Here is a 24,040-nt window from a genome sequence, read left to right as displayed (position 1 = left end):
TGATCGACGAATTCCGGACATCGTCTATGTGCCCGTTCTGCTGCGAAAGGTCGCTGCAGACATTCCGGCATGTTCCCAACCCGCGGCCCTACCAGAGATCGAAGAACCCAGCTGTGAAGTGCCATGGCCTTCTCCGCTGTACAAGCGAGTCATGTAAGCGGGCCATGGCACAATACAGGCGAGCCTATTCGTCTTGGATCTTGAACCGCGATCTCGCAGCAGTTCTAAACTTCAGACTCATTTTCCAGTCACTCTGTGATTCAGGCAGTATCCCTGAACGGTTCCGTCGCTCTACGGCCATTTCTGCCGATGCTTCTGGCACCACCCCTGCAACAAAGAGGCCGCGCAAGAGGGGTGCAGCAGCAGGCGGTTCTGCTGCCAGCAGCAGCGAGCCAGCGCTGAAGCGCCTACGCTGAGCAGACCACCAAGATGGGAGATGTCCATGATCGACATTGCACCAACAACCATCCGACACGTTCAAATGACCGGTTCGCCGTGATGCTCTTATCGACGTGTCAACCCATGCTGACTAGCAGCTCTGCTCGCATCGCGAGCAGAGCAATTCTAGTATCGAATAGGAATTTACAAGTCCTTGAACCTTATATCTCGACCAGTGATAGACCGTGGATAAAATCCGCAGTCAAACAGGTGCTATCTACTGACCGCAAGTGGCTGTTTCCGTAAAACCAGGTGCTGGTGGGACTCTATGCCATTGGCCTTTAGTCTTGTGGAAAGTGGCGATAATTGAATTGCTCGAGGCCCTGACTTGCTGCTGTTATTAAGATGGGCGACTAGCGACATATCTCCATGTTTAATCATGGGTAAACGCAATTCATACTTATATTCCAAACTGGGTGGCCTTGGGACATTCGCACTCTACAGCGCTATTGTTCGGAAACAGGCAGATCTTTTAAATTATTGAGCACAGTGCTATTGGGAGAACGAGCCTTAGTATAGGGCTTAGGTAAACGAGCGCCATCATTTTTATACTGTTGCGCCATTCCACCTAAGATCCATATATATACCTGTTGTGTGCGATATATCTGGCGTATCTGACTTTTCTTACGTATCTTTCATATGCCTCACTATGTAAATATGTCTGCCCTCTACATATATCTTTGTTGAACTGACCAGAGCTATGTAGATATATGCACATTTCATATTTTGATTAGCTTAGGATTTGAATAGTCTCACCTAATTAAAACATGCCGTCTTCTCTAACACTTCTCAAGTCCTCTTCGCATCATATCTGTCGCAAAATCTTTAAAATCGTCAGTATTATTTATTGCTACTCCCGCCCACAAATAGAACATGTCTGCCTGTTTGGTGAGCATAGCCCACTCACTGGATATACACAGGCTGCCCATCCCGTACTGGTCACTTCAGCCTGCAACTTGGAGATCGCTTCCACCCTCAAAAAATTGCCCTCAACAGACGGATGCTGTCCATTGCATGCGGGCACAACGTTCATCATGGCTGCCAAGCGTACCAGCCAAACCCGCTCGGCTGTCAGCCTCAGTATGAAGAATAGATTAACGGATCAGATCGCTGATCAGAACCAGCAATTCCCTCAGTTTTGGGGCACGATGGCATATCGAAGGTGTTGATGCGAAGTGCTGGATTCTCTCTTTCAACTTTCTGTCATATCTAAGAACAAACAGAATAATCGCAATGGTACCTATCGTTGAGCTGAATGATGGATGCGCCCAAATTACTCAGTGGATGCGCCGCGTAAATCAGGGCGGATACGTGCTGGACGACTGCAGAACCAGAGTCCGATTTTCGTGAATGGGAGAGATGCTGATTGGGGGCATCGCGAAATTTGGAATTCGGCGACGCGTCCATTTGGCCGATTGGAGCTGGCTTCTGGAATGGACCATATTGCTAATGCGCTCTTTACACAACTCTTTCAACGTAGGCTAAGGTTAAGGTTACCGAGCTCCGGGAGAAGTCGAAGGCCGAGCTGACTCAGACCCTCGAGAACTACAGGCGCGAGCTCCTGGACCTCAAGGTCCAGCAGGTCGCTGGTGCCGCTTCGGCCAAGGGCACCAAGATCCGTGAGGTTCGCAAGAACGTCGCTCGCGTTCTGACTGTCATCACCCAGCAGTCGCGCGCTGAGGTCCGTGCCCAGTACGAGGGCAAGAAGCACATCCCCAAGGACCTCCGCCCCAAGCTTACCCGCGCTCTGCGCCGTGCTCTGACCCCGGAGGAGCGCTCGCGCAAGACCGTGCGTCTGCAGAAGAAGCTGGCCAACTTCCCCCGCCGCCAGTACGCCGTCAAGGCCTAAGCAGCAGTCGTCCATCTTTCGTAGTCTTACTCTTTGTGTACTCTGGTTTGGGTCTTTTGTTGTGTCCAACAAGAGCTTTTGCCGGTCCCAAAAATATGACGCTTCAAAATTTGAATTTCAAATTGTAAACTTTCAAACTCCTAGGGGGCTCCATAACCTGAAGTGCAAACTGGGCGATCGGTCTCGTCGAGAAAACGGCTCTGGCTGGCTCCGCGGACCGGCAGTGATAATAATACTCTTTACGCTTTTCCGCTACTACATTGACCATGGCCGACGACTCGCTCCAGCAGGTGTACCAGCGCATCACAAGCAGAATTCAGGAGAAGCAGAAGCAGCTCGCCCAGATCGAGGCCCAGATCAGCCTGCACCAGCGCGAGACACGCCTGGCCGGCCTGACTAAGCGCGAGCTTGAGGGCCTGGGCAACTCCGTGCCCATGTACAAGTCGATGGGCAAGATGTTTGTGCAGGAGACCAAGGCGGACCTGCTCGCGGACCTCGAGAAGACCACGACGGAGTCGGCCACGATGCTGACAGCGCTCGAAAAGAAGCAAAAGTTTGTCAAGCGCGAGCTCGACGACGCTACAGGCAACCTGCGTGATATTGTCATGTCGTCGCAGGCCGCCGCCGCCAGGGCAAAGTAAATGTCTTGGTTTTATTTCCTACTCAGCATGTCTCTTTGGAATCCCCCACTTCTCAAAGCATACATCAGCCACCTCCTGCGGGCTATGTGCCCAATTGATGACCATGTCCGGGTGCTTCATGTGCGCGAGTATAGCGTTCAGTGCTTGCAGCTGCGACGCCGCATGCTTCATGTTGGCATCGTACAGCGGGGCCATGAATTTTTTGTCGCCCGAAACGCGTGTCCAGCTCACCAGATGCGCCAGCTTGAGCTGGTTGTGATGCATTCTATGCAGAGCCGACATCAAATGTGCCACGATCCGCGAGGTGTCTTCTGTGATCAGCCGGTTGCATACCACAAAGCGCTCTGCGCTGGACGGCGGGCTGGCTAGCGAGCGCACAATGGCTGTGCGCTCAAAGAAAGTGTGTAAAATGAACAGGATCTCGGCACTGAGCGGCGTGAATGTGTCAAAGGCTTTGAACACAAAGGTGCCTTTCTTGCGCAGCAGCTTCAGACCAACAGCCGCCTGGGCGATCAGGTATGCATACTGCTGGCGCTCCTGGTCCATGTCAAAGCTGGGTGAGCCGGCGCAGCCCTCAGCGACAACTAGATCCACTGCATGGCTGGCGCGGATGTCGCCTCTGACCTTTTGAATGAACGCGTCGACATTGGCCGGATCCAGGATATCCGCTTGGAAAACAGTAGTGTTTTGCGCGGCATGGCACTCGGGCAGCATCCTGTCCACATCCAAAGGCTGCTTGGAAGACTTGTCAGCAAAGTACCATCCATTGCACTCCACCAACTGCTTGCTCGCCCGCCACAAGATGTACTCGGTGAATCCGCCGCACCCGCTGCACAGATCAACAAATCTGAGCTCCCTGCCTGGCTGCAAGTACTCTCTGACAACACCCAGCGGGTAGTCCAAGTGCGCAAGCTTCAGCGCGGAGATATCCACAAACGGACTGATAACCTTCAGGCAGCTGTACACATTGAGCTTATCCTCTGTTGTTGCAACACTGTCCACCTCTGCTAGAGCCTGCTTGCACGCCTGGATCGACTGCATCATGGCTACATCTCCGAGCCGTGCATCACCACGTCGGCCGCGAGCATCGTCTCTGTCACTCATCATACGTATCCAGTCAGGCGAGCACAGGTGCTGTTCGGCGAAGGATGGCGGATACGAGTTGGTGATCACAATGCAGCTGCTGCCCTTGACGTCGATTTCAGGCCGGACAGGAGCTGGCTGTGGCGGCTGGCGGAGGCCAGGAGCCATAGAGCGTTGGCTGCTGCTGGTATTGCTGTGGTCACCGCGGTTCGGTGCCCGAGTGCCGCCTCTAACACTGCGGATCGACCGCGACAGTGCTGATAAAGATGGTGGCGGGACTGTCGACTCGAGCCTAGTGTTGCGGTAGCCAGGGTCGGCATCGGTAAAGAGTTCCTCGTTAGGGTCAAACGGCATGGTGGGAGAAATAGAAATATCAGGGAAATGACGCCTTTTCTTGTGTGGTCCACATATACTGCACGGAATAAATCAGTCGAGCAGATATATTGTGAAATATGGCAACTTGGGATTTTCTACAGCTCCTCGTGAACAGGCCGCTCAACGGGCATGGTGTAGATGTTCTTGCGGCGGAAGTTTTCGACTGGTTGTTGTTGATGCTGGTGCTGCTGTTGGTGTTGTGATGTGGTCGTCACAGGCTCATCAGTCTGCTCAGGCTCATCATTCAGGCCACCAGTGGCAACAGCCTCATCTTCGAGAGGCAAGCCGTGAGAGCTTGCGGTAATGCCTTCAGTAGACAGGGCATACTCGACCGATGCAGTATCTTCCTCTAGAGGACCTTGCTCCTCTTTATGTGAAGCAGCAACAGGCACTGTGGTGGTCACTACTAGAGTCTCCTTGGCGACAATTGCTGCTATAGTTGTTAGCAGTGCCCGGGTAACACCGGTAAGTGCATCCGGATGTTGTTGACACCACGTCGGCGCTGCTGGTGGTAGCCATGACCATCGGTGAAGTGACAGCAACTGCAGTCTTTGATGAGCCACCAAGAAGCACATATCTCAGCAACGAGAACAGCGTCGATAGGCCCGGGATCCAGATACGCTTGCGCAAGATATTAAACACGACCATGCCGAACAGCACCAGCCCGCCCAGCATCATCCAGCGGTCCATCGCATCCGCCTGCTCCAGCGATTTGATCAGATTGGCTGACGTCTTCATGACACTGTCCAGCGTCAGGTGCTGCTCCTTGGTCTTCCGCAGTGTATCCGACTGAGTCCTGCAGCGCAGTGATGTTCCGCGCGCTCTTCTCAATCTCCTCGTTCATCAAGCTCACAGGTCTCCTGCAGCGCCGTGGTCACATCGGTCGCCGCATTCAGCACCGCATTGCCCGTGCGCGCCTTGCGCTTGCGCAGCTCCGACGGCGTTGCGGCCCCGCTCAGCAGCAGCTCGCGCTCCTTCTTGGCAGCCGAGGCTGAGTTGCCCTTGTATTTGAGCAGTGCTGCGCGGAACTCGCGCTGCTGCTTGCGCATCTGCGACTCGATCAGGTTTAGTCGCGCGGTATGCTCGTCCTTGGGCGCGTCTGTGCTGTACTCGACTTCGAGGCGGAGCTGCTCGGCCGTGCGCCTGGCTGCCAGCTGCTGCTCACGAATCGAGTCGGCGAAATTGCCGGTGCTCATCCTGCGACCCGCCAAACTGCGCAAGCAGCTTAGTGTCCTTTTCTACCTGGTCGAGCTCCTTTGACAGCTGGCTCAAAGAAAGCCCCAATGCGTCGAACGAATTGTCTGGCATGGCAAGGGAAAATAATAAACTGCTATGTAATCGAAGAGTGGTGGGAGAAAGAAAAAAAGATGCTTAGGTCGCTTTTGCTCCAGCTTGAGACTGGTCTTGGCTTTCCTCCAGCATTTTGTCAAGGTTCCCCAGCAGCTGGTCCAGCCGGGCTTCGAACGACCCCATTGCCTGCTCGGCCTGCATCATGTCCTTTAGTGCATCGGCAACCTTGTGCTGCTGGGTGCCACTGGGCTGGGCGTCCTCCTCGGCCTCGCGCTCGGCCTCCTCGACCTTGTCTGCCAAGTGTTTCAGTAGCAACTGCATCTGAGCGACCTCCTGGTCGAGCTTCTTGTCAAACTCGCTGGTGGTGGCAGTCCGCCGCTGGTGTGCTGGTTGGTTTCTCCTGGGAAGCTGACATTGCATACGCGGTGGAATTTGTGGACAACAGAAGGCAAAGAGAGGAAGAAAGAAGCAACGGGACTGGGTAGTATTGGAAGGTCGATAACCGGCGATCTTGCCACAGGCCACAGCTTTTTTTCCTTGTTCTTTTTGCGGGTTGAAGTTTTACTTGGGACTGCAAAAGAAACTGGAGGAAAAAGGATATTGCCTTGGTTTTAGACGATTCTGCCCACGCGCATGGTAGAGTTCATGAGGTTGCGGGCCGAGTAGTGGTGGTTGTAGACACCGCCGTTGAATGCCATGGGTCATGTCCTTGCCAATACCGCTCTTGATGAGCTTGGGGCCAGCCAGGGTGCATTTTGATGAACTCCTCGACATTGTAGATGAAGCCCTCGATGACGATCCACCTCTTGCCACGCTCCTTGACCTCAGGCCGACAAACTCAGACTCGGTGAACATGGGCAGCTCGTCGATGGGCTTGCCGTAGTCGATTTTCTTGGCGAACTTTTCAGCGTTCTTGAGCTTCATGGTGGCGCGGCCCTTCATGATCTCATTGCGCGGGAAGCGCTTCAGGTCCTTGGCGAGGCCGAGCTGCTCGCACACCCACAGGATCCACTTTGTCAGGTCGACATCGTACCAGCGCACGCCATTGCGGTAGTCGTTGGGGAACGCATGGTGGAAGTTGTGGTAGCCCTCGCCTAATGTGATAATGCCGGTGAGGAAGTTGTCGCGCGGGGTCTGCTCGTCGCTGTACGGCTGGGTACCGAAGGTGTGCGCAACCGAGTTGACAGCAGAAGGTGACCTGCTGGACGCCGACGAGGCGGGCGACAGGCGCCCCAGAAGAAAGCCGCCTACCCAGTCATTGAAGAAATACCCGCAGATGCACGTCGGCAGGACGAGCGAAGTCATGCCGCAGATGTAGAAATAGTAGTTGTACTGCCAGTTGACGATCTTGTTCGCATACAGATCGGACATTTCCGCATAGCCCAGCTCGGACTCCTTCCGGCGGAAAATAATCCAGCCATGGTGCGCGTACCAGAACCCGCGCTTGATATTGTACGGGTCGCGCTCCGTGTCCGTGTACCGGTGGTGCAGCCGGTGGTTCTGCACCCACCAGATAATCGAGCCCTGGATTGACGACGCGCCGAACACAGCCAGGAATAGCTCCAGCGGATACGACGCCTTGTAGGCGCGGTGCGCCCACAGCCTATGATAGCCAGCGGTAATGCACAGGCCCGAGAGAATCCCGTACAGGATCATGAACCAGGCGGTGTTGCGCTGCAGCTTCACGAAAAACACCGCGCATATTGCGACTGCCTCGGCGGTCATGATGCCGATGGCGAACGGCCAGTGCCATCTCTCGTGGTACGACTTCCGGACCTTAGGCACGGCCTTGGACTTGTAGGTGGGCTTTTTTAGGACCTGCTTCTCGTCGATGACCTCGCTCAGGAACGGGTCATCGCCGTTCGGCATCCATCTCGCTAGGGAAGACCTCCCTAAGGTACTCCTTCACGCCATTGATTGTGGGGATGTAGTTGCTCAGCACTGTTGGTATCATGGTTTGGGGAGAAAATAGGTGGAGATAATATTGTGTAAAGGATAGAGGGGGTATGTTCCACGGAAGAAAGAAAAAAAAAAAAGAAAAAAAGAAGGGAAAATTCCGGGGTATAAATAAAGTGGTTGCGTGGATATATGGCCCAGTGGGGAGGATATGTTTCCAAAAACTCTTTTTGCTATCAGCCAACCTTTATTGCCTTTGGATAAACTTTAACTGCCAAGACATGCAATTTTCCTCCCTTAGTAGGCCTGATGCTGAAGAATAAAAAGGACATTCATTATGATAGAAAAGTAGGGTAAAAGTGAGCATTACGTCCATACGTGGATATGCAGTAGATGAAATGTATGCGCAAGGGATATTTCGCCACCATATCATGCACAAAAGCGACAATCTGGAATTTTTCTTGTGTGCTTTTTTATGTCTCATAAACATAGCAGTTTTCCCGCCTAATGCAATATATAAATTGCGCTAGCCAGGGCTGTATCTGCCATTGGCCAAGCAAGGAAAGGCTAGGACTAGTAATATCAGCCACACTATACCAAAGCGCTGTATATTAAATGATACTGCGCACATCCAAAAGGAGTAATAAGCACAAAAGGTCTGTATTTAAAATTTCGGAATCGAAAAGAGGGAATAACAAAAAGAAAGAGAGAGAGAGACATGCATAGGATGGAAAGGGGGATTAGATTCCAGCAAAGACGTCGTACCAGCGGCGGCGGTCGGCGACAATACGCGGCTCCTGGTTCATGAATCGGATCTTCCTCAAGCGCATCAGCCTGAGCGCCTCTTCGGTATCCTTCAATGACCACGTATTCGGCTCATACGACTTCCATGCCGGCAAGCAGCTATCGGAGTGGTTATCAAAGTTATCGACACCCAGCGGGCACTGGCACTTGAGCCCCAGCTCCACGCTACTCGTGGTGTCCGGGCAATGCGTGATCTCCGCATGCCGATACGCGATATCATCAAAGAAATGCACCTGGTCGCGCCGCAGCAAAAGGCCGGCCGCCAGAGAATGCACCGGTGCGTCGCCCCACCGCTCCATGAAAAAGCCCTGCGCCTGGTCCAGGTACTCGAAATACGACTGGTACTCGGGCGTCCGCAGCCAGTTCAAAGACGCAATCTCAAAGTTGGACCAGAAATGGCACAGGTTGTAGTTGCCCGTCCGCCCCACGAAATACTGCAGCAGCTCCGACGTCACATTGCGCTCCTTCATGTACTTTAGCGTGTGCTCCCACAATGTCGGCACCGTCGCCTCCAGCTCCTTCAGCGCTATGACAAACGAATACAGCTTGCCGTTCTCGGCCATGTACTTGAACGGATCGTAGTCGATGTCGCAGTAGAAATCCACCCCGGGCTCTACGCGCCAGTACCAGTCCACATTGCGCAGCAGCGGGTGCTTGTAGAAAAACCCGCTGTTGAACCGGCACATGTGCCGGTAGCTCAAGCTGCCGCCGTAAATCACGTTATTCGCCGCCATCTGTTTGCGCGCGCGCTCCGCCCGCTGCTCGTCGATGAAGTCGGGCAGGCTCCAGTGGTCGCGCGGAATCAGCGCAAACGTCACATTGCTGGTCGTCGACGCCGCCACCATTTGCATGAACTCGTCCGAAAACGGCTCGTCGTTCAGGAACAGATACGGGTAGTGGTACTTGCGGTTGAACCGGTCCTCCAGCTGGCGCATTGACGTGCGGAACTCGTCCAGCTCCCGGTTCCGTATCAGCACCACAAAGCTCGCGTTCGCCCGCTCCCCGTAATACGGCACCACGCCCAGCCTCGCCATCTCCCGGTATGCCCACTCTGACTCCTCGCGGTCCGGCGACTGCGCCTTTTCCTGCAGCTCCTCGGCGATGCCCCGGTGGTGCCACACGAATGGCGCGATTTCCGCCACATGCTTGTCGTGCAGCGTCGGCCAGTGTCTCTGCAGGACCTGCTCCCGGTGCTCAGTCAGGTTTTCGGGGAACTCGGTCGGCCAGCCGGGGAGCCGCGTCAGCGGGAGCTTGGGCAGCGGCCGCTGGCGGTCCTTTTCGCTTGGATTCAGCCCGCCAGAAGCGGCCGTGGGCGCCGGCCGTTTCCACGCAAAGTCGTCGCTTTCCTGCGTAGGCTGCGGCATAGTGGTTTTGCTAGGAATGCGCTGCTGGATGGCGCTCTTGGATATCAGCACTATGCAGAACATGTAGAATAGCGCTATGGCCAGCATCACGGCCGATGGAACCGACAGTCTCCGGAACCCCTATGAACGAGAGAAAAAATTTTGAGTAACCAGTTGATTGGAGGGGGGCACGGGAGAGATTCTCGTCTCCTTACTGGGCTCGGACCGTTGTCCAAGCTATGTTTGATAAAGTACCTTGGTCTGCATGGTCTATCTTTTTTTTTTGTTTTTTCGAGATGAAAAATCCAAGAGGGTGGAAAGGGCGGCAGATGCTGCTGGCAAGCTAGAATATGCACAAAGGGGAATATAGAAACTGTACAAGAAAGGCCTATGAACGCGAAATAAAATATAAAAAGCTAAAGGGAGAAAGGAGAAAAGAAAAGCGAGGCGTGCCTTCAGGAAAGAAGAAACCCAGTCATCCGCGAAGAGCGATTTATTTTTGTTTTCCCTACTAAACCTCTCATCCCCCAAAAAGGGAAACCACGGGTGATTGGCAGCGTTGATTATACCCAACCTAATGTAAGCTGCGCAAGTGCCTGCCAAGACAGCCAGATCTATTTATACAGTGCCTAGAAACAGCCTTGTCAAAAGAGCTTTCTATGCACGCAGGAGTAGCGGATGAAGCGGCTAGAATATCTCTCTCTACTCGGGCTCGCAGAAGATGGTGGTTTGATCCAGTCGCAGGACCTCGCATGGATCGGCCACAGACACATCATCCTCGAAATCCGACTCATCCTCGGCATCAGCGTACGGCACGGCCACCTGGCACTGATCCAGAAGCCCCGGCGACACCCGGCCGCTCTCCACGCCCTTGGCCATTTCTAACAGCATGCGCCTCGCCACCTCACTATCCACATTATCCGTCGATGTGCGCACGGACGCTCCCAGCATCTTGACGTCCAGCCGCGGCAGCTGCATCCAGCCGCAGCCAACCCGCCCCATGTCCTCGGAAATGGCCGCCTGGCCTGGCGCCTGGCCCTGGCCCTGGCCCTGCATGATCGCAGAAATCGGCATCACGGTATAAGCAACCGCGGCAGTATCGCCCGGCATCACATTCAGGGTGGTGCGGCGCGGGCCGGCAAACACAAAGCCCTCGGAGGCATGCATGGACAGCTCCAGCATTGCCAGCGCACGGGTCATGTTCACCACTTGGTAAGTGATCTGCAGAGGCTGGCCGACCCGCGCCACCGAAGCACTGCACTGGGACTCGAGCTGCACCCGGCGCTGCACCAGCGCCAGGGGCCGCAGCCACAGGAGCGTCGTCTGCGGGGAAAGGCCCGCCGGCAAAGTCCGGCGCCACTCCACCTCCAGGATGCCGGGACAGATTAGCTCGGGCACACGCACCAGGTCTTTGGCAAATAGATCGAGGTGGACCAGGCATGTGATCTGTCCATTCCCTGGCACCTCCACATTGCTCACGCTGCTCGTGGCCGCCAGCGCAACCCGCACCGGCGAATCTATGCCCGGCGGCCGCACCGAGATGCGGTCGATCTGCACGGCCCAGGGCCCGGTGTTCTCCAGCGTCACATGGAGGGTGCGGTGGAAGCACCGCCCGCCGGGCTCCCCGACGCTGGCCGGCTGCATTGGCTGGGTCTCGACCAGAGCACGCAGTGGGCGCGTCACAGGCACCGTTGCCTGCGCTGACACCTGCAGGGGCTGGTCCGACTCCTGAAACAGACATTCTGCGCTGCACCGGACCAGCACGGCGGCAGCTGGTGACCCTTGCCAGGCACGCATCAGACTGGTGCGCAGCGAAGTCCACAAACACAGTCTCGACATGTTCCTGGGCGGGGGCAATACCGGCGACCTCAAACTCCAATTGCATACCTGCTTCTTGCGCATGTATGAGCTTTGCCTCGGCATTGCCTTCGGGCTGGTCGACCAGCATGACAGTTACTTGAGCATGCTGCAGCGACTGGGTTTTGTGCAGGTTACGGATGACGATGTCCACGGGAAACTTTCTCGCCCTGATACGCTGGCGCCAGCTGCGCCACCGATGGAATGGTCAGCGACACCGACGGTGGAGACTGGCGGCAGCTGCACCTGGCGGCACCGGCTATACAGAGTGCTAGTCGGGGACTCGGGCAATGCCAGCCAGCGCGCGGGGCTGCTTTGCACGTGCAGCCACCTGCGGTTTTTGGGCACGCCCAGCATGGCTTCGGCCGCTGAGCTCTCCAGCACCCGGCGCTCTACCTCTGTCAGTGCCTCGTCGGCTGCCACCAGCGACTGCTCGCAGGATGTCTGCCAAAACAGCCGCAGATTCTCGCCCACCATTGCGCTGACTGCCTTCCAAAACCAGGGAATCCCGCGTGTCGCTCTCGATCTCTACCTGTCCCTCTAATACCACAGTAGTGCCGGGCACAAGCAGCAGGTCGCAGTCGGCTGCGGTGCCCGCGAGCTCAGCAAACCTTACATTGGCTAGAACTGCTGCGGGCTTGTTCTCTGCAGCATGGCGCACATGCACGTGATGGGAGCTGAACTCGACGCGCAGCTCCGTCAGCTGCAAGTGGTTCGGTCAGCCCGTGGCAGTCCAAGACCACCTGGTATCTCAGGGGCAATGTGCGGGAATCGGTCTGGCAGGCGAGCAGATGGGCGTGGCAGGTGATGGGCGCGAACACCTGGCACATCCCCACACTCACCAGATGATCCAGCCGCCCGGCCGCCTCCACCAGCTGTCCGCCCGCACTGGGCCTTGTCCAAAACCATCAGCTCCAGCGCAGCCCGCGCGCACTGCTCGGCGTCATTGGTGGTTTCAGCGCACTTTGCAACCCACCGCAGGGCATGGCAAGTCAGCTCGGCCCAGCCCTGGCGGCGGAACTGCGCTGCCACTGCAACAAAAATACCCAGGGCGTCGGCTGGCCGGTCTAGCATCACAAGGGCCTGGCCGACCTCGCTCAGCAGCATCAGGAACAGATGGCTGCGCTTTGCCCCTGCTGCCACCACCAGCTGCTCGGCTGACAGATCGATTTTGCCGTCCAGACACAGCAGCGCCTGCTCCAGCAACTCCAGCGCCGCCTGCCCCTGCATGCGCTCCAGGCGGGCACGCGCGGCCAGCGAAAACAGCACGGCTGGTGACTCGGGCCACACATCCGGCGACGCAAACCGCACGCCATTCTTCTCGGCCACCTGGTGCAGAACCGCCTGGATCTCGTACTGCCGCCCAGCCCAGCCGTCTTGCAGGAGCCGCGAGTGCTCGCTTGCCTGCCGCGCAGCCTTTGCCAGGCACACCGAGCGGCTGGTGTCTGGCTGGGCGCCCAGCACTCCGCCCAGCGGCCACCACATGTGCGGGTCGCCTGGCAGGTCCGGTATGTCTGTGCCAGGCATGCGCACTGTGGCCGGCGGCGGGCCGTACAGCCAGTATCGCAGCAGCCGCGCATTCAGAGCCTCCAGCAGCGCCTTGGCGTTCTCCCACAGCTCGCCCTCAGCCGCCCGCCCGTCGCCTGCATATCTGCCCTGAACCAGCCCACAGGCAAACACCGCCAGATTCGTATATGCTACCCACAGGCATTTTATGGCGATAACGCGGTCGCCGAAACACTCGGCAAATAGCATCATTTTCGCATAATACCTGGCCGCCCACGCACGCACTGGCAGGAAACTGCCGGAACCGCTCCATAACCAGTCCCTCCCTGGGCTCCTCCTTAACCACGCCATCTATGGCCTCTGGCAATTCCATCATAACCATTGCGGCCTTGCGCTGCGCTCTGGCAAACAGCTCGCAGTAATGCTTGCCTGCCATGCCCTGCAATCTCCCTGCAAGCTCTGCCAGGAACTGCTGGAACTGCTGCGCGCTGCCCGGCCAGCACACCATTATTTGGACGCCCGACTTTTGCACAAGCCCCGAAACCCGCGCCTGCGCGTCGCCCTGCTCCTCCATCGCCCGGCTCACCACCACCACTGCCGTGTATGTCAGCTGCCGCGCTGCCAGGCATATGCGGTTGCGCGCCAGCTCTTCGCCCAGGAGCGTGTCATCCGAGAGCGTGTGCAGCGAGAGCACTGTTGCCGGGCACTGCTGCTGCCGCTTTGCTATCCAGGCTTCCGGGAGAATCTCTTGCGAGCCGTGCCGTGGCGACGGTATTTGCGGCCGCTGTGGAATTGCATCGACTGAGTCGAACCCAGACACCTGCCAGTGCCCGCCCGACGGGTCCCACCCCTGGGGCTGGTCCGGTCCGCTGAAATGTCGCAGAATCGACCGTCCCACCTGCCGCGCATAGGGCGTGGTCAGCCCAGTGCCCGACCCAGAGTCGTCATTCTGCACACTGCCGGGCTGATTCAGCACTCCCAGCACCGGATAATAATGCCGCACAAACGCCGACTGCAGAAACGTCTCGTCCATTTTGCAAGCTAGTAGTAAGAGATTGAATTAAAAGAAACAAGAAAAGCAAACTGTTCAAGAAAAGAAATCATGTCTTGTCGGCTGGCTCTTCAAGCACAGGATTCACAATACTGTTGATTCTCGGGTACCTCGCCTTGTCGTCGAGCTGCGCCTGGGTCCACGCCAGCAGCTGCAGCAGCGCCGGCAGCTTGGGCTCCCTGGGCTGGCTGTGGGCTGCCAGCAACGCCGCATTCAGTTCATTGGCCGTCCTTTGCCTCTGCCCAAACTCGAGCAGCTCGGCGACCGGCGAGTCCTGCCTGTCAAACGCCAGCAGCGCCATTGTGCGCTCCAGCTCCCGCAGCAGCTCCGGATGCTCCGCCCCGTGCGGCGCCAGCTCCTCCTGCGCAAACTCCAGTGCCTCAGTCGCCCGGCCCTGCCGAATCAGCTCGATTAAATGCTGCTGCTGCAGCCGGAAATACAGCCGCGCGTCGGTCTCCAGAAGGTCCGGGTTCAGGTCGTTGACCCGCTCTATGGCCAAGCGGATGTCGCCCGACTGCACCGCATACCGGATTTGCATCCGCTCCTCAATTGACCCCAGGTCTACTTGCGTTTGCAGCCCGCTTTCCTCGCTGAACTTTTCCGCTGCGTCCTTGTACCCCTCGATTATCAGGTAGTTCATTATTAGCTGGTTCAGGTCGCTACAAATACCAGTGCATTTAGCGCCCACACCCTTGGCCCTCTTCACCAACCTTGCTTGCCAATTCGACAACTTGCCTTTTTGCAATTGGAACCTCCGCCATTTTGCACTCCCACTCCTCCAGGCTAATTGTCTGTTTCGACGAAGACGACGCGGACGTCATTGTGAAAATAAATTTAAACTGCAAAAAAAGGAGGGAAAACGTTTTATGAAAGAAAGAAGAGTCGAGGGGAAGTTGCATTCTTGAGTTTTCAAGGAAGCGCAAAAAAATTCAAGCGTGGGTCATGCCCCTTTCGGCCATCAAGGAACAGCTTTTTATTTTTCTCGCTAGTGACGTAACATGCAAAGCACTGCAAGTAACGTTGCTCGATGAAATTCTAATTTAGACACTCTCAATCTTCTTGCGATGCAGATCGCGCAGCGCCTCTGGCACCTCGTCGTTGTGCGACGCCGGCAGAATGACATGCAGCGGGATGTTCTTGATGAACACACACAGGATACACGCGGCCGCTGCAAACGGCACATAGGCGACAAACACCAAATGCAGTGCGCGCATAATCCCGCTATAAATCGGATCCGTCATCACACTCGGGAGCTTGGCCAGCATCGGCGCCATCGCCTCCAGTCCGACCACATCCTGCCCGTCCAGCTGAACCCCATCATCCCCAGCATCCCCCCGAACGTCGCGCGCACTGTCGCAAACATCTTCTCTTTCAGAATCACCTCACCCATCACCAGCCCCACCATGCCGCCCAGTGTGCGCCCGTAGTCGATCAATGTCGTTACCGTGGATACCTCGTTCGCCGGGATCCCGGCCTGCCCCGCCAGCATGATCTGCTGCATGCACAGCCCCAGCCCCAGCCCCACCAGAACCTGGTACCCGGAATTCTTCGCCTTGTCCAGCTCCCGCGGCCAGGTGTACAGAAGCCCGTATCCAATCGCCATCAGCAATGTGCCTACAACCGACAGCTCCCGGTAATACACGCGGTGCCGCACGCTCACCAGGAACCCGCCCAGCAGCGATCCGATCACGCCCCCGAGCATGCACCACCAGATGTGCTTCGCCGATGCCAGCGGCCCCTCCGCCTGCAGCATCATATAGTACACCGGCACAAACATAATCATCCCGTAAATGCAGAAGCCCAGGAAAAACGACGACGTCAGTGTCAGTAGCGTGCGCTTCCGGAACAGAACCTTCAGCGGAATAATCGGCCACTTTGCGTAGAAAGCCTCCACGCACCCAAACAGCCCGACCACCACAAACCCGAACACAAACAGGCAGATGATCACCGCCGAATTCCACTTGTGCTCGTTGCCGCCCCACGACAGCGCCAGCAGAATCATCAATCCGCCGCCCACCCACAGCAAGGTGCCCAGAAAGTCAAACTCCCGCAGGCTCCGCAGCGACTTGCTCGGCGGTGTCGGCATATCATGCAGCGTGGCATACAGAACCACCATCGCCACTGCGCATATCGGCAAGTGCATGTACCCGACCCACCGCCAGTTGCTGTACTCGTACAGCGCTGCCCCCACCATGGGTCCTGACCACTTGCCCGCCACAATCACCGCGCCCAACCCGCCCATATACATGCCGCGCACGCCAGGTGTCAGCACATCCGTCAGCACCACCAGCGCCAGCGGCATCATGCCCGCCGCCCCGGCTCCCTGCAACGCCCGCCCCACACACAGCACCCCCATCGACGGCGCCGCGCCCACCATCACCGAAAACGCCATAAACACCAGAATCGACGCAAACAGCGGCCACGGCCGTCCAAACTTCTCCGCCATCTTCACCCACACCGGCTGCAGCAGCACGCACGTCAGCAGGTACGCTGCCTCCATCCACTGCGCAAATATACTCGACCCGTAGTGGTCCTTCAGCGGCGCCAGGATCTGGTTGAACTGTGCCTCTGCCGAACATGCCTCGTACATTACTAGGCACAGCCCGGAAAACGTCGCCAGCGTCTTGCCCAACCCCCACTTGGGCTGCCCCAGAAGGTTGTGCTCCTTGAATTGCTCGTACGCGCTGTACGAGGACGGCGCTTTCTCTGGCACTGCCACGGCCGCGCTCAAGTCCGTCGACGTCGATACGTCGCGAGAAGCTGTCATTAGATTATTAAAGTACTGTTAAAATAGGTTCGGTAAAGGTATAAAGGGAGGAGAAAAGTGATCTGCAACGCTAGCAGGCAAACAGCAGAACCTAGGTGACTCGTTGAAACAGGGAAAGTACTGGTTGGCGAGAGAGAGAGAGAAAAAAAATGAAGAAGGGAAAAGAAATAGCGCTAGTTGAGAGTTCGTTTCGAAAAGAACCTGCGATGCCTGCGCCATTTAAATGGTGTGGGAGGGGAACAGTAGAACAACAAACGCACAAGCTTCCCTTGTCGACTCTGCCCCTTGTCTCTTGCCCATTTCCACATGTGTGGCACAGTCCCCAGAGTCAAAAACACATCCCTGCCATTGTCTCCCACTCTTTGCTTCTCACTTGCCCTGCTAGATGCCTCAGGGGCTTGACGTATGCCCAGCATACACTGCATTTCCCTGCCAAGGTGCGGGAGGGATTTGGAGCTCAGACATTGACAAGCAATCGATGTTGGCCGAAATTAAGCTGAGGATTCCTTATCCAGACCCCGATGTACCTGGCTACGAAACGCCCTCCCCCAGCAGAATACCAGGAGATATCACCTTTTTTCCCTTCTGCTGCCTCAATGAGAACCTCGCGGCTGTCCGAGAGCTGTGCTCCGACAAATGAATGGGCATGTTTTTCTCTGTAATCTTGGCACTCCGCCACTCTGAACATGTCAGGAGCTCTCGGTCCTGCCCTCCTCTCACTTCCCCCAACTGTACAGAGCTGCAAAATGGAACCGAGTGCTCAACAGGCGTCGGTAGCACTAAATCAATCCGCCCGAGCAACGGCGAGATTTCTCTCTAGATGACCTTGGCGCGCTGAGCACTATTAGTAATCCGCAACAGTGAGTTATGTCAGCTCAGATTTTCCTTTACCATTGCCTGGCCGGCTGATATTGAAGAAGAAAAGCAATTCGCCGTGTGGGCTTATAAGCCGCCAAGAAATAGTCGCACAGTGAACTGCAACTTTTCAGATGCTCATCGCGAACCACGTTCCTGTGGTTTTGCTCAGGCCAAAAAAAACAAAAAAACAAAAGGAACATCAGGGGTTCGGTGATCTGCCTGAGTCGGCTCGGACCGAGAGCTGATTCTCCTGGACCGATGGCTCCCCCAAGATCTGCGCTATTGCAAATCGATCCGCGATTACCATTAATCACCTAGTCATAGTTGCGTATATGTACCATCATAGTGCCAGTTAGTGCCAGATATATGCATCTGGCCCAGCGTTTGCATCTGCATTCGCACAAGCGGTAATGGTCCAGACCTGCAGGTGATTTGTCATGCATGTCTCCCACGACCAGTATTTCTTGGTGCAAGGTGCTTGGGCCGGTTGCCAAATCCGCACCCTATGCCGCGAAGGCCACGCCCAGCATGTGAATGGTGAGTGGATTTACTGGCGCCACTCGATTTGGAACGCAAGGATCACCAAGCACACGGACTCACATGCCATTAGCGTCAGACACAAAAACATACCAGGCCTCTTCCCCGCGCAAAAAAAACAGAGCAGCATCTCCACCGTGATTTAGGGCCGGTCTAGAAAAAGATCCAGTAAATGAAGTGTAGTTACAAAAGTATATTATCGTAAAATGGGAAATTGGGGATTATCAAAGAAGCAAGCTGAAGAAGCTTAGTCTTCCTTCTTCTCCTTCTCCTCGTCGCCCTCGGGGATGATGAAGAACTGGTAGAAGGCAATGCCCAGGCACGCGCCAATAAAGGGCATGAATGTGGGAACCCAGAAGTAGTGGCCGCCGTAGGTGAAGGGCTCACTGCCGTACAGAATGGTCGAGAAGATGCGGGGACCCAGATCACGCGCCGGGTTGATTGCATAGCCAGTGACCCAGCCGGTACAGGTACCAATGGCAAACACCAGCAGACCAACGGCAATCGGCAGGTGGTTCTTGGCCGGCTGTCAGGCGGTCGTCAGCCAATCGAGTAGATGACAAACAGCAGCAGGCCAGTGTTGACAACCTCCGAGAACACCGAGAAGAACTTGCCGTTGCCGGGCTTCGCATACGTGCAGAAGATGCCGCCGGTTCCAGTCGGGCCCATCAGCTGGCGGTTGCCGCCATCAAACACATCGAACTGGTCATGGAAGATGCCATACAGCGTCGCAGCCGCCACGAACGCCCCGAAGATCTGCGCAAAGATGTATCCGGGGACCTTGCGCCACGGGAACTTGCCAAACACGGCGTTCGCGAACGACACCGCCGGGTTCAGGTGCCCGCCCGAAATCCCCATGCAGCAGTACAGCGCCATTGCCAGCCCGATCCCCCACCCAAACGTCACGTTGATGTAGGAGGATTGTGCGTTGCCCTTGTTGAATGTTACGGTCGCCACCACTCCGTCGCCAAACATGATCAGAATGAACGTTCCGAAGAACTCGGCCAGGTACTCGCGGTACGCCCGCCGCAGCTTCATCAGCGGCCAGTTCTCGGGATCATAGAAGGCATGCGGCGCCGCCGACGCCAGCTCGTAGTCGGCTACCGCCGTCAGCGGAATCTCGTGCTGGCTGTCGCGCTTGTGTAGGTGGTGCATCTGCGCCTCCAGCTGGGCCAGGTGAAGATGTTTCGGACATTAGAAGAGGCTACGAATTATTGACAGTATTGGCTTGGTTGGAATTGAAGAGGGGAGGAGAGAACGAGAGCCTCTAGGGAGACTTTAATAATCTGGATAATGGGCTTGGATGAAAGTAAGGAGAAGTAGAACAAAGGTCGGGGGATGGGGGACTATTTATAGTGAATGCTAGTGCTCGGGGGGTGGTCGCGCACCAGGTAGTGGAAGAAAAAAAGAGGAATGTGATGCTGTGGCCAGTGTGTGAATTGGCTCTCGTGGCAATCGCCCGGCTGCAGAGAACCTGCAAGCGGACAGGCGCACCGATAAGGAAAGAGCGATAAATACTGCCGATTTCGGACAGGCCTACAGCGCCCAGAAGGGGAGCAGCGGACCAGTCTGCTCTACCATTCTCAGTCGTCTGCAACACGGACCACGTAGAACAAGTGCCACTACTGCCCCACGCCACTGCTTGCAGCATGCGCAAGGCGCTCTGGCTGGCTCCTCCTGCCTTCTGAGCGGCCAGTAACCACTGGGCAGGCTTCTGGTCGGTACACAGCATTCCACGAGCCCAGTCCCTAATGCCTTGCTGTCCACGGCGCGTGCCACCTCTCCTGCCCTCCCCCCAATCTGTGCCACTGCCTTTTTTTCCAGCTGGCGACGCTGCAAGTCGCTTTAATTATGTTTGCCAGAAACATCACGCACATGGGAAGCCCGACCATATGAAGATCCAAAAATGAGAATGCACTGGGAAAGGGGGAGGTTGCCAGGCAGCATGCTGCCCACCCCCGCCTCGCTGATATCGGACGGGATGCCAGCAAATGCTGGTCGCTGAGCAGCAGGGCAAAGGCGCTAGAAAAATGGCAGCCTGTGCAACCACCATCTGCTTTGGGTAGTAGCTCCCCATCAAGCAAGAATGCAAGCATCTGTCCCAAGTCACGCATGTGACGGGAGGGGGAATCTGCATACACTCCCGCCATTTTTTACATTATCCTTCCCCTATGCCAACGTGTCCTGATTTCCCCTCCCTCCATCGCCCTTGGTTCTTTTGGACATGCGGCATAAGGTCAATCGCGCTGCGCGGTTTATTTTCTGTCGCCTTTGGGTTAATCGCCCACCCGTCCGAATGCACGAGACAGGATTGCGCCTGACTTCTTCGCGGCCATCCCCCGACAGTTTTTTTCGTGTGCCTCGGAGAAATGGAACACCCAATTGCACCGAAACCCCACTTGCTGCCTGAAAGGCATTAGCCCCCACGCCTGCTCTTTCCTATGGCTGGCTATAAAAGACTGGATTGGCTCCATTTCACGAGCCAAGCAGATTGTGCGCTGGGGAGAAGCACAGTGGGAGAAGCAGGACACGCGAAAAGGGAATTCCCAGGACCAACGGCAAGGTTCCTGTCGAACAGGCCAATTGGTTCTACGGATGTGTCTTCCAGGTAACTGTTTGCTCGTGCGTACATACCGACAATCCAGCCTTGGTAGTCAGGGCACTGGCGTTACCTTTTTTTTTTCGTTGACCAGAGATATCAAACCCCCACCGCTGCTTCTATGGTTACGGTCCTGCTGAATGGGCGTCTACCGAAGCATGGACTGATGCAGTGACTCGAGGGCAGTCCAGGCCGCTCTCTGTGGCCCCCCGCGGGAACCGGCCAGGTAGCACAGCCCATCTGCTGAGTGGTCAAAGCTTATGGACGCATTTAGCGGAAACAGTCTGCATCTGGCACACAACCAATGGACAGAAGGGGAATTTGTGGCCCACACACCCGAGTGCCAACAAAAGAACCGCAGCCTACAAATGACAAAAGGACATATGGATGGCGGAGCCAACCGTAGCCCAGGACTTGTTGACTTTTTTATCTAGAGCGATCTAGCCTCGGACTGGGAAGGTTCCACCATGGCCTGCAGCTCCACAGCACATGCTGCAGAGCGGGTGGCGGGGGGAAATGGTTTGCCCAAGGGGCAGACACTCGCCATTTTTTTCTTTCAGGACACGGCCCATTTCACCAAATTCGTCCCAAGTTGGGTCGCGAAAGGCAGGATGGTGTGAGGCGACGAACAGGACACATGAAGACGCAGATCCGCCACCTGTCGAGCACCCTTCGCTCCCCAAAAACGCGATGCTGCTCGGCAGCTGGACAGCAGCATTCCATCAACGCATCTGCTGCATCGTCAAGACCCGGGGGTCAAGGGTGCATTTGCTCAAGGACAAACAGGAGCCTTAACAATATGTAAGGAATTTAGTCTAGTACGACATAAGAGAATAAGATTCGGCTATTTCACACGCGTCCCGTCCCTCCTAGTTCTGCTTCTTCTTGACGGGCTCGTTGAGGATGAAAGAACTCGTAGAGCGCCAGGCCGCAGACGGCACCGACAAACGGCATGAACAGCGGGACCCAGAAGTAGTGGCCGCCGGCGGTGAACGGCGCCTTGCCGTACAGGATGGTCGAGAAGATGCGGGGTCCAAAGTCGCGAGCCGGGTTCAGGGCAAATCCAGTGACCCAGCCCGAGCAGCAGCTGATGGCAAAGATCACACCGCCAACGGCCATAGGCACGAAGCCCTTGGCCGGCGTTCCGCGCTCATCGCAGACGGCGTAGATACCGGCGATCAGAAGCCCAGTGTTGACCATCTCGGAGAACGCCGAGAAGAACTTGCCGTTGCCGGGCTGCGCGTACGTGGCAAAGATGCCGCCGGTTCCAGTCGGGCCCTGCAGCTGGCGGTTGCCGCCGTCGAACATGTCGAACTGGGACTTGAAGATGCCGTACAGAGTGGCAGCAGCCACGAACGCGCCCAGCAGCTGTGAGAACATGTATCCGGGCACCTTGCGCCAGGAGATCTTTCCGAACAAGGCGTTGGCCAGGGTAATAGCCGGGTTCAGGTGACCGCCGGAAATCGATGCCGAGAAGTACACGCCCAGGGCCAGGCCGATGCCGAAGCCGAACGAGATGATGAGCCAGCCAGAGGCAGCGTTGCTGATGTTCAGGGTGGCCGTGGCCACGGCGCTGTCGCCAAAGAACACAAGCATGAAGGTGCCCCAGAACTCGGCAATGTACTCGCGGTACGCCCAGCGGAGGCTGAAGAGAGGCATGCGCTCGCCCACCGTGGGCGGCTCTGCCGCGAACTCCTCCTGGTGCTGGTAGTGGACCGGCAGGACAGTCTCGTCATCGTGCTTGTGGGCACTCGCTTGCTCTGTCTGATGCGACATGGTGTAAATGGTTCTTGTATCAGGCAGATTGTGGTATCAAGATTAGTCTCTGCGAGATGTATTAGGTTAGAAAAATATAGGGATAAGTATGCGGTTTTCCAACGAGGGAGCAATATTAAATGTCAAGGGATGTTGGAATCTCTGGGCTGGGTCGACGACACCTCCAACTTTTTATACCAGGAGCCGGCGACAGGCTCCCTTCCTCGTAGCACCCGAGCATACCCTGCAATTGCAAAGTGGAAATTGCATCTTTGTGTTTTTCGGTGTCGTGGGTGCTCGGTTGAGGGAGTACATTCTGCTATTTTTGTGCATCTCCGTTGAACAGAGGTGACCACAAAGCACCCAGGATAATAGGGCCGCAGGTGTATCCCAGCACAAGCAATGCCTGCCTGCCCGCCTCACAGTGACTACGGGTATCGATAATCCCAGGCCCTGCGATTTGGCCCGGCGTCATGTTTCCAGTTGCAAGGAGCAAAACTACCCCCGCCTCCAGTGCTCAAGGAGTGTACCACCAAGCAAAGCAAGTTGGGTGCTCCAAAATATCTTTTATCCGATTATGTGCATGAATATTATTCATAGAGTAGTGGTCCTGCGTTACAGTAACCAAAACAAAATAATGTGGAGCACCAATTCCGGTCAACGAGGTCGCCGCCAAGAGAGATAGTTGGGAGAGCCGGTCCCCCCATTCTATTTCCTGTGGTCGTTGAGCCCTCGGAGCTGCAGAGAAGTCAATGAAATAATTTCCACTGCAGCATTGTTGAGTACCTAGGTAGCACACAACGATTCATGATCTTTCCTCTCCAGCCAGTCAAGCAGGCGCACAAGATTCTCGTTTACACAGAGCTCGGCTGATGGTTCAACTTTGTACTCGGGTACAAAGTTTGAACTATCCCATGTTGCCTGTGACAATTCACAGGCTCGTCTCAGCCTAGATGCCACGCCTGTGATTGTTGGCAGGCACCACTGCAATGCAGGATGCGTGGGGTATATACAGCAGCTGTGGTGGCTGCATGCGACATGCATACCCTATATCTTTCTCTCCACCGGTTTCTCCTAGATCTGGACGGACCAATCAGCAGATGGCTTCGGCATGATATGCTCTGGTGCTCACGTAGCGCCTGCGGACGGCGCACCTGGCTGGCGCCCTTGGCATCTACGAAATACATCTGCCAGGACAGAAGAGGTTTTGTTTACACGGGACCAGGACCACCGCCAGCTGCCGTCCTGTCAATCAGCTGATGGCGATGCTCTGGAGGCCCGCAAGGCGATCGGCCATGAGGTGCACGGCGCACTCCTACTAGTTTGTCCATTGGCTACAGCCTAAGGGAATGTTTGTAAGCATGCGTGGATCCTGGCCGAGATTTCTCTTG

The 24,040-nt window shown here is 56.1% G+C and overlaps 13 protein-coding genes across 13 annotated transcripts; 2 read left to right on the top strand and 11 right to left on the bottom strand.

Annotated features, from left to right (window-relative positions):
* Nucleotides 1-1,472: 1,472 nt before the first annotated feature.
* On the top strand, nt 1,473-2,388 carry DL89DRAFT_322311 (uncharacterized protein; the record flags this gene model as incomplete). Its single annotated transcript, XM_040891338.1, has 2 exons — nt 1,473-1,508; nt 1,919-2,388. 2 exons carry the CDS (start codon nt 1,473-1,475, stop codon nt 2,285-2,287), a joined length of 405 nt encoding a protein of 134 aa, XP_040744554.1. The 3' UTR covers nt 2,288-2,388.
* DL89DRAFT_267063 (Prefoldin) lies at nt 2,384-3,005 on the top strand. The gene has a single exon (XM_040887347.1). It carries the CDS (start codon nt 2,554-2,556, stop codon nt 2,926-2,928), a length of 375 nt encoding a protein of 124 aa, XP_040744553.1. The 5' UTR covers nt 2,384-2,553; the 3' UTR covers nt 2,929-3,005.
* DL89DRAFT_144268 (uncharacterized protein) lies at nt 2,938-4,634 on the bottom strand. The gene has a single exon (XM_040883480.1). It carries the CDS (start codon nt 4,363-4,365, stop codon nt 2,947-2,949), a length of 1,419 nt encoding a protein of 472 aa, XP_040744552.1. The 5' UTR covers nt 4,366-4,634; the 3' UTR covers nt 2,938-2,946.
* On the bottom strand, nt 4,482-5,076 carry DL89DRAFT_257134 (uncharacterized protein; the record flags this gene model as incomplete). The annotated part of the gene is made up of 2 exons (XM_040885500.1): nt 4,482-4,816; nt 4,848-5,076. The coding sequence occupies 2 exons, from the start codon at nt 5,074-5,076 to the stop codon at nt 4,482-4,484; spliced, it is 564 nt and encodes a 187-aa protein (XP_040744551.1).
* Nucleotides 5,077-5,213: 137 nt separating this feature from the next.
* On the bottom strand, nt 5,214-5,582 carry DL89DRAFT_257133 (uncharacterized protein; the record flags this gene model as incomplete). Its single annotated transcript, XM_040885499.1, has 1 exon — nt 5,214-5,582. The coding sequence occupies one exon, from the start codon at nt 5,580-5,582 to the stop codon at nt 5,214-5,216; it is 369 nt and encodes a 122-aa protein (XP_040744550.1).
* Nucleotides 5,583-6,358: 776 nt separating this feature from the next.
* Nucleotides 6,359-7,647, bottom strand: DL89DRAFT_267062 (uncharacterized protein; the record flags this gene model as incomplete). Its single annotated transcript, XM_040887346.1, has 8 exons — nt 7,578-7,647; nt 7,495-7,549; nt 7,453-7,470; nt 7,372-7,431; nt 7,304-7,350; nt 6,511-7,279; nt 6,449-6,490; nt 6,359-6,408 (listed from the first exon to the last, which is right to left on the bottom strand). Coding segments are annotated over exons 1-8 (1,094 nt in total), but the record flags the coding sequence as incomplete, so codon positions are not given.
* A 569-nt stretch (nt 7,648-8,216) lies between these two features.
* On the bottom strand, nt 8,217-9,858 carry DL89DRAFT_267061 (glycosyl transferase). Its single transcript, XM_040887345.1, has one exon. The coding sequence runs from the start codon at nt 9,825-9,827 to the stop codon at nt 8,313-8,315; it is 1,515 nt and encodes a 504-aa protein (XP_040744548.1). The 5' UTR covers nt 9,828-9,858; the 3' UTR covers nt 8,217-8,312.
* Nucleotides 9,859-10,421: 563 nt separating this feature from the next.
* On the bottom strand, nt 10,422-12,053 carry DL89DRAFT_257130 (uncharacterized protein; the record flags this gene model as incomplete). Its single annotated transcript, XM_040885498.1, has 3 exons — nt 10,422-10,927; nt 10,959-11,694; nt 11,754-12,053. 3 exons carry the CDS (start codon nt 12,051-12,053, stop codon nt 10,422-10,424), a joined length of 1,542 nt encoding a protein of 513 aa, XP_040744547.1.
* Nucleotides 11,959-13,559, bottom strand: DL89DRAFT_144168 (uncharacterized protein). The gene has a single exon (XM_040883479.1). The coding sequence runs from the start codon at nt 13,431-13,433 to the stop codon at nt 12,276-12,278; it is 1,158 nt and encodes a 385-aa protein (XP_040744546.1). The 5' UTR covers nt 13,434-13,559; the 3' UTR covers nt 11,959-12,275.
* Nucleotides 13,560-14,182: 623 nt separating this feature from the next.
* DL89DRAFT_274746 (uncharacterized protein) lies at nt 14,183-14,954 on the bottom strand (the record flags this gene model as incomplete). Its single annotated transcript, XM_040889233.1, has 2 exons — nt 14,183-14,792; nt 14,869-14,954. 2 exons carry the CDS (start codon nt 14,952-14,954, stop codon nt 14,183-14,185), a joined length of 696 nt encoding a protein of 231 aa, XP_040744545.1.
* Nucleotides 14,955-15,173: 219 nt separating this feature from the next.
* DL89DRAFT_292524 (MFS general substrate transporter) lies at nt 15,174-16,900 on the bottom strand (the record flags this gene model as incomplete). Its single annotated transcript, XM_040890322.1, has 2 exons — nt 15,174-15,440; nt 15,485-16,900. The coding sequence occupies 2 exons, from the start codon at nt 16,898-16,900 to the stop codon at nt 15,174-15,176; spliced, it is 1,683 nt and encodes a 560-aa protein (XP_040744544.1).
* Nucleotides 16,901-18,542: 1,642 nt separating this feature from the next.
* Nucleotides 18,543-19,333, bottom strand: DL89DRAFT_274745 (aquaporin-like protein; the record flags this gene model as incomplete). Its single annotated transcript, XM_040889232.1, has 2 exons — nt 18,543-18,821; nt 18,857-19,333. 2 exons carry the CDS (start codon nt 19,331-19,333, stop codon nt 18,543-18,545), a joined length of 756 nt encoding a protein of 251 aa, XP_040744543.1.
* A 2,430-nt stretch (nt 19,334-21,763) lies between these two features.
* Nucleotides 21,764-22,759, bottom strand: DL89DRAFT_322303 (aquaglyceroporin; the record flags this gene model as incomplete). The annotated part of the gene is made up of 2 exons (XM_040891337.1): nt 21,844-22,759; nt 21,764-21,806 (listed from the first exon to the last, which is right to left on the bottom strand). Exons 1-2 carry the CDS (start codon nt 22,668-22,670, stop codon nt 21,764-21,766), a joined length of 870 nt encoding a protein of 289 aa, XP_040744542.1. The 5' UTR covers nt 22,671-22,759.
* Between the last annotated feature and the right edge of the window lie 1,281 nt (nt 22,760-24,040).

This window comes from Linderina pennispora, assembly GCF_002104995.1.
Source record: "Linderina pennispora strain ATCC 12442 chromosome Unknown DL89scaffold_5, whole genome shotgun sequence".
Classification (NCBI taxonomy): domain Eukaryota; kingdom Fungi; phylum Kickxellomycota; class Kickxellomycetes; order Kickxellales; family Kickxellaceae; genus Linderina; species Linderina pennispora.
This window is presented reverse-complemented; position numbering and strand designations above follow the sequence as displayed.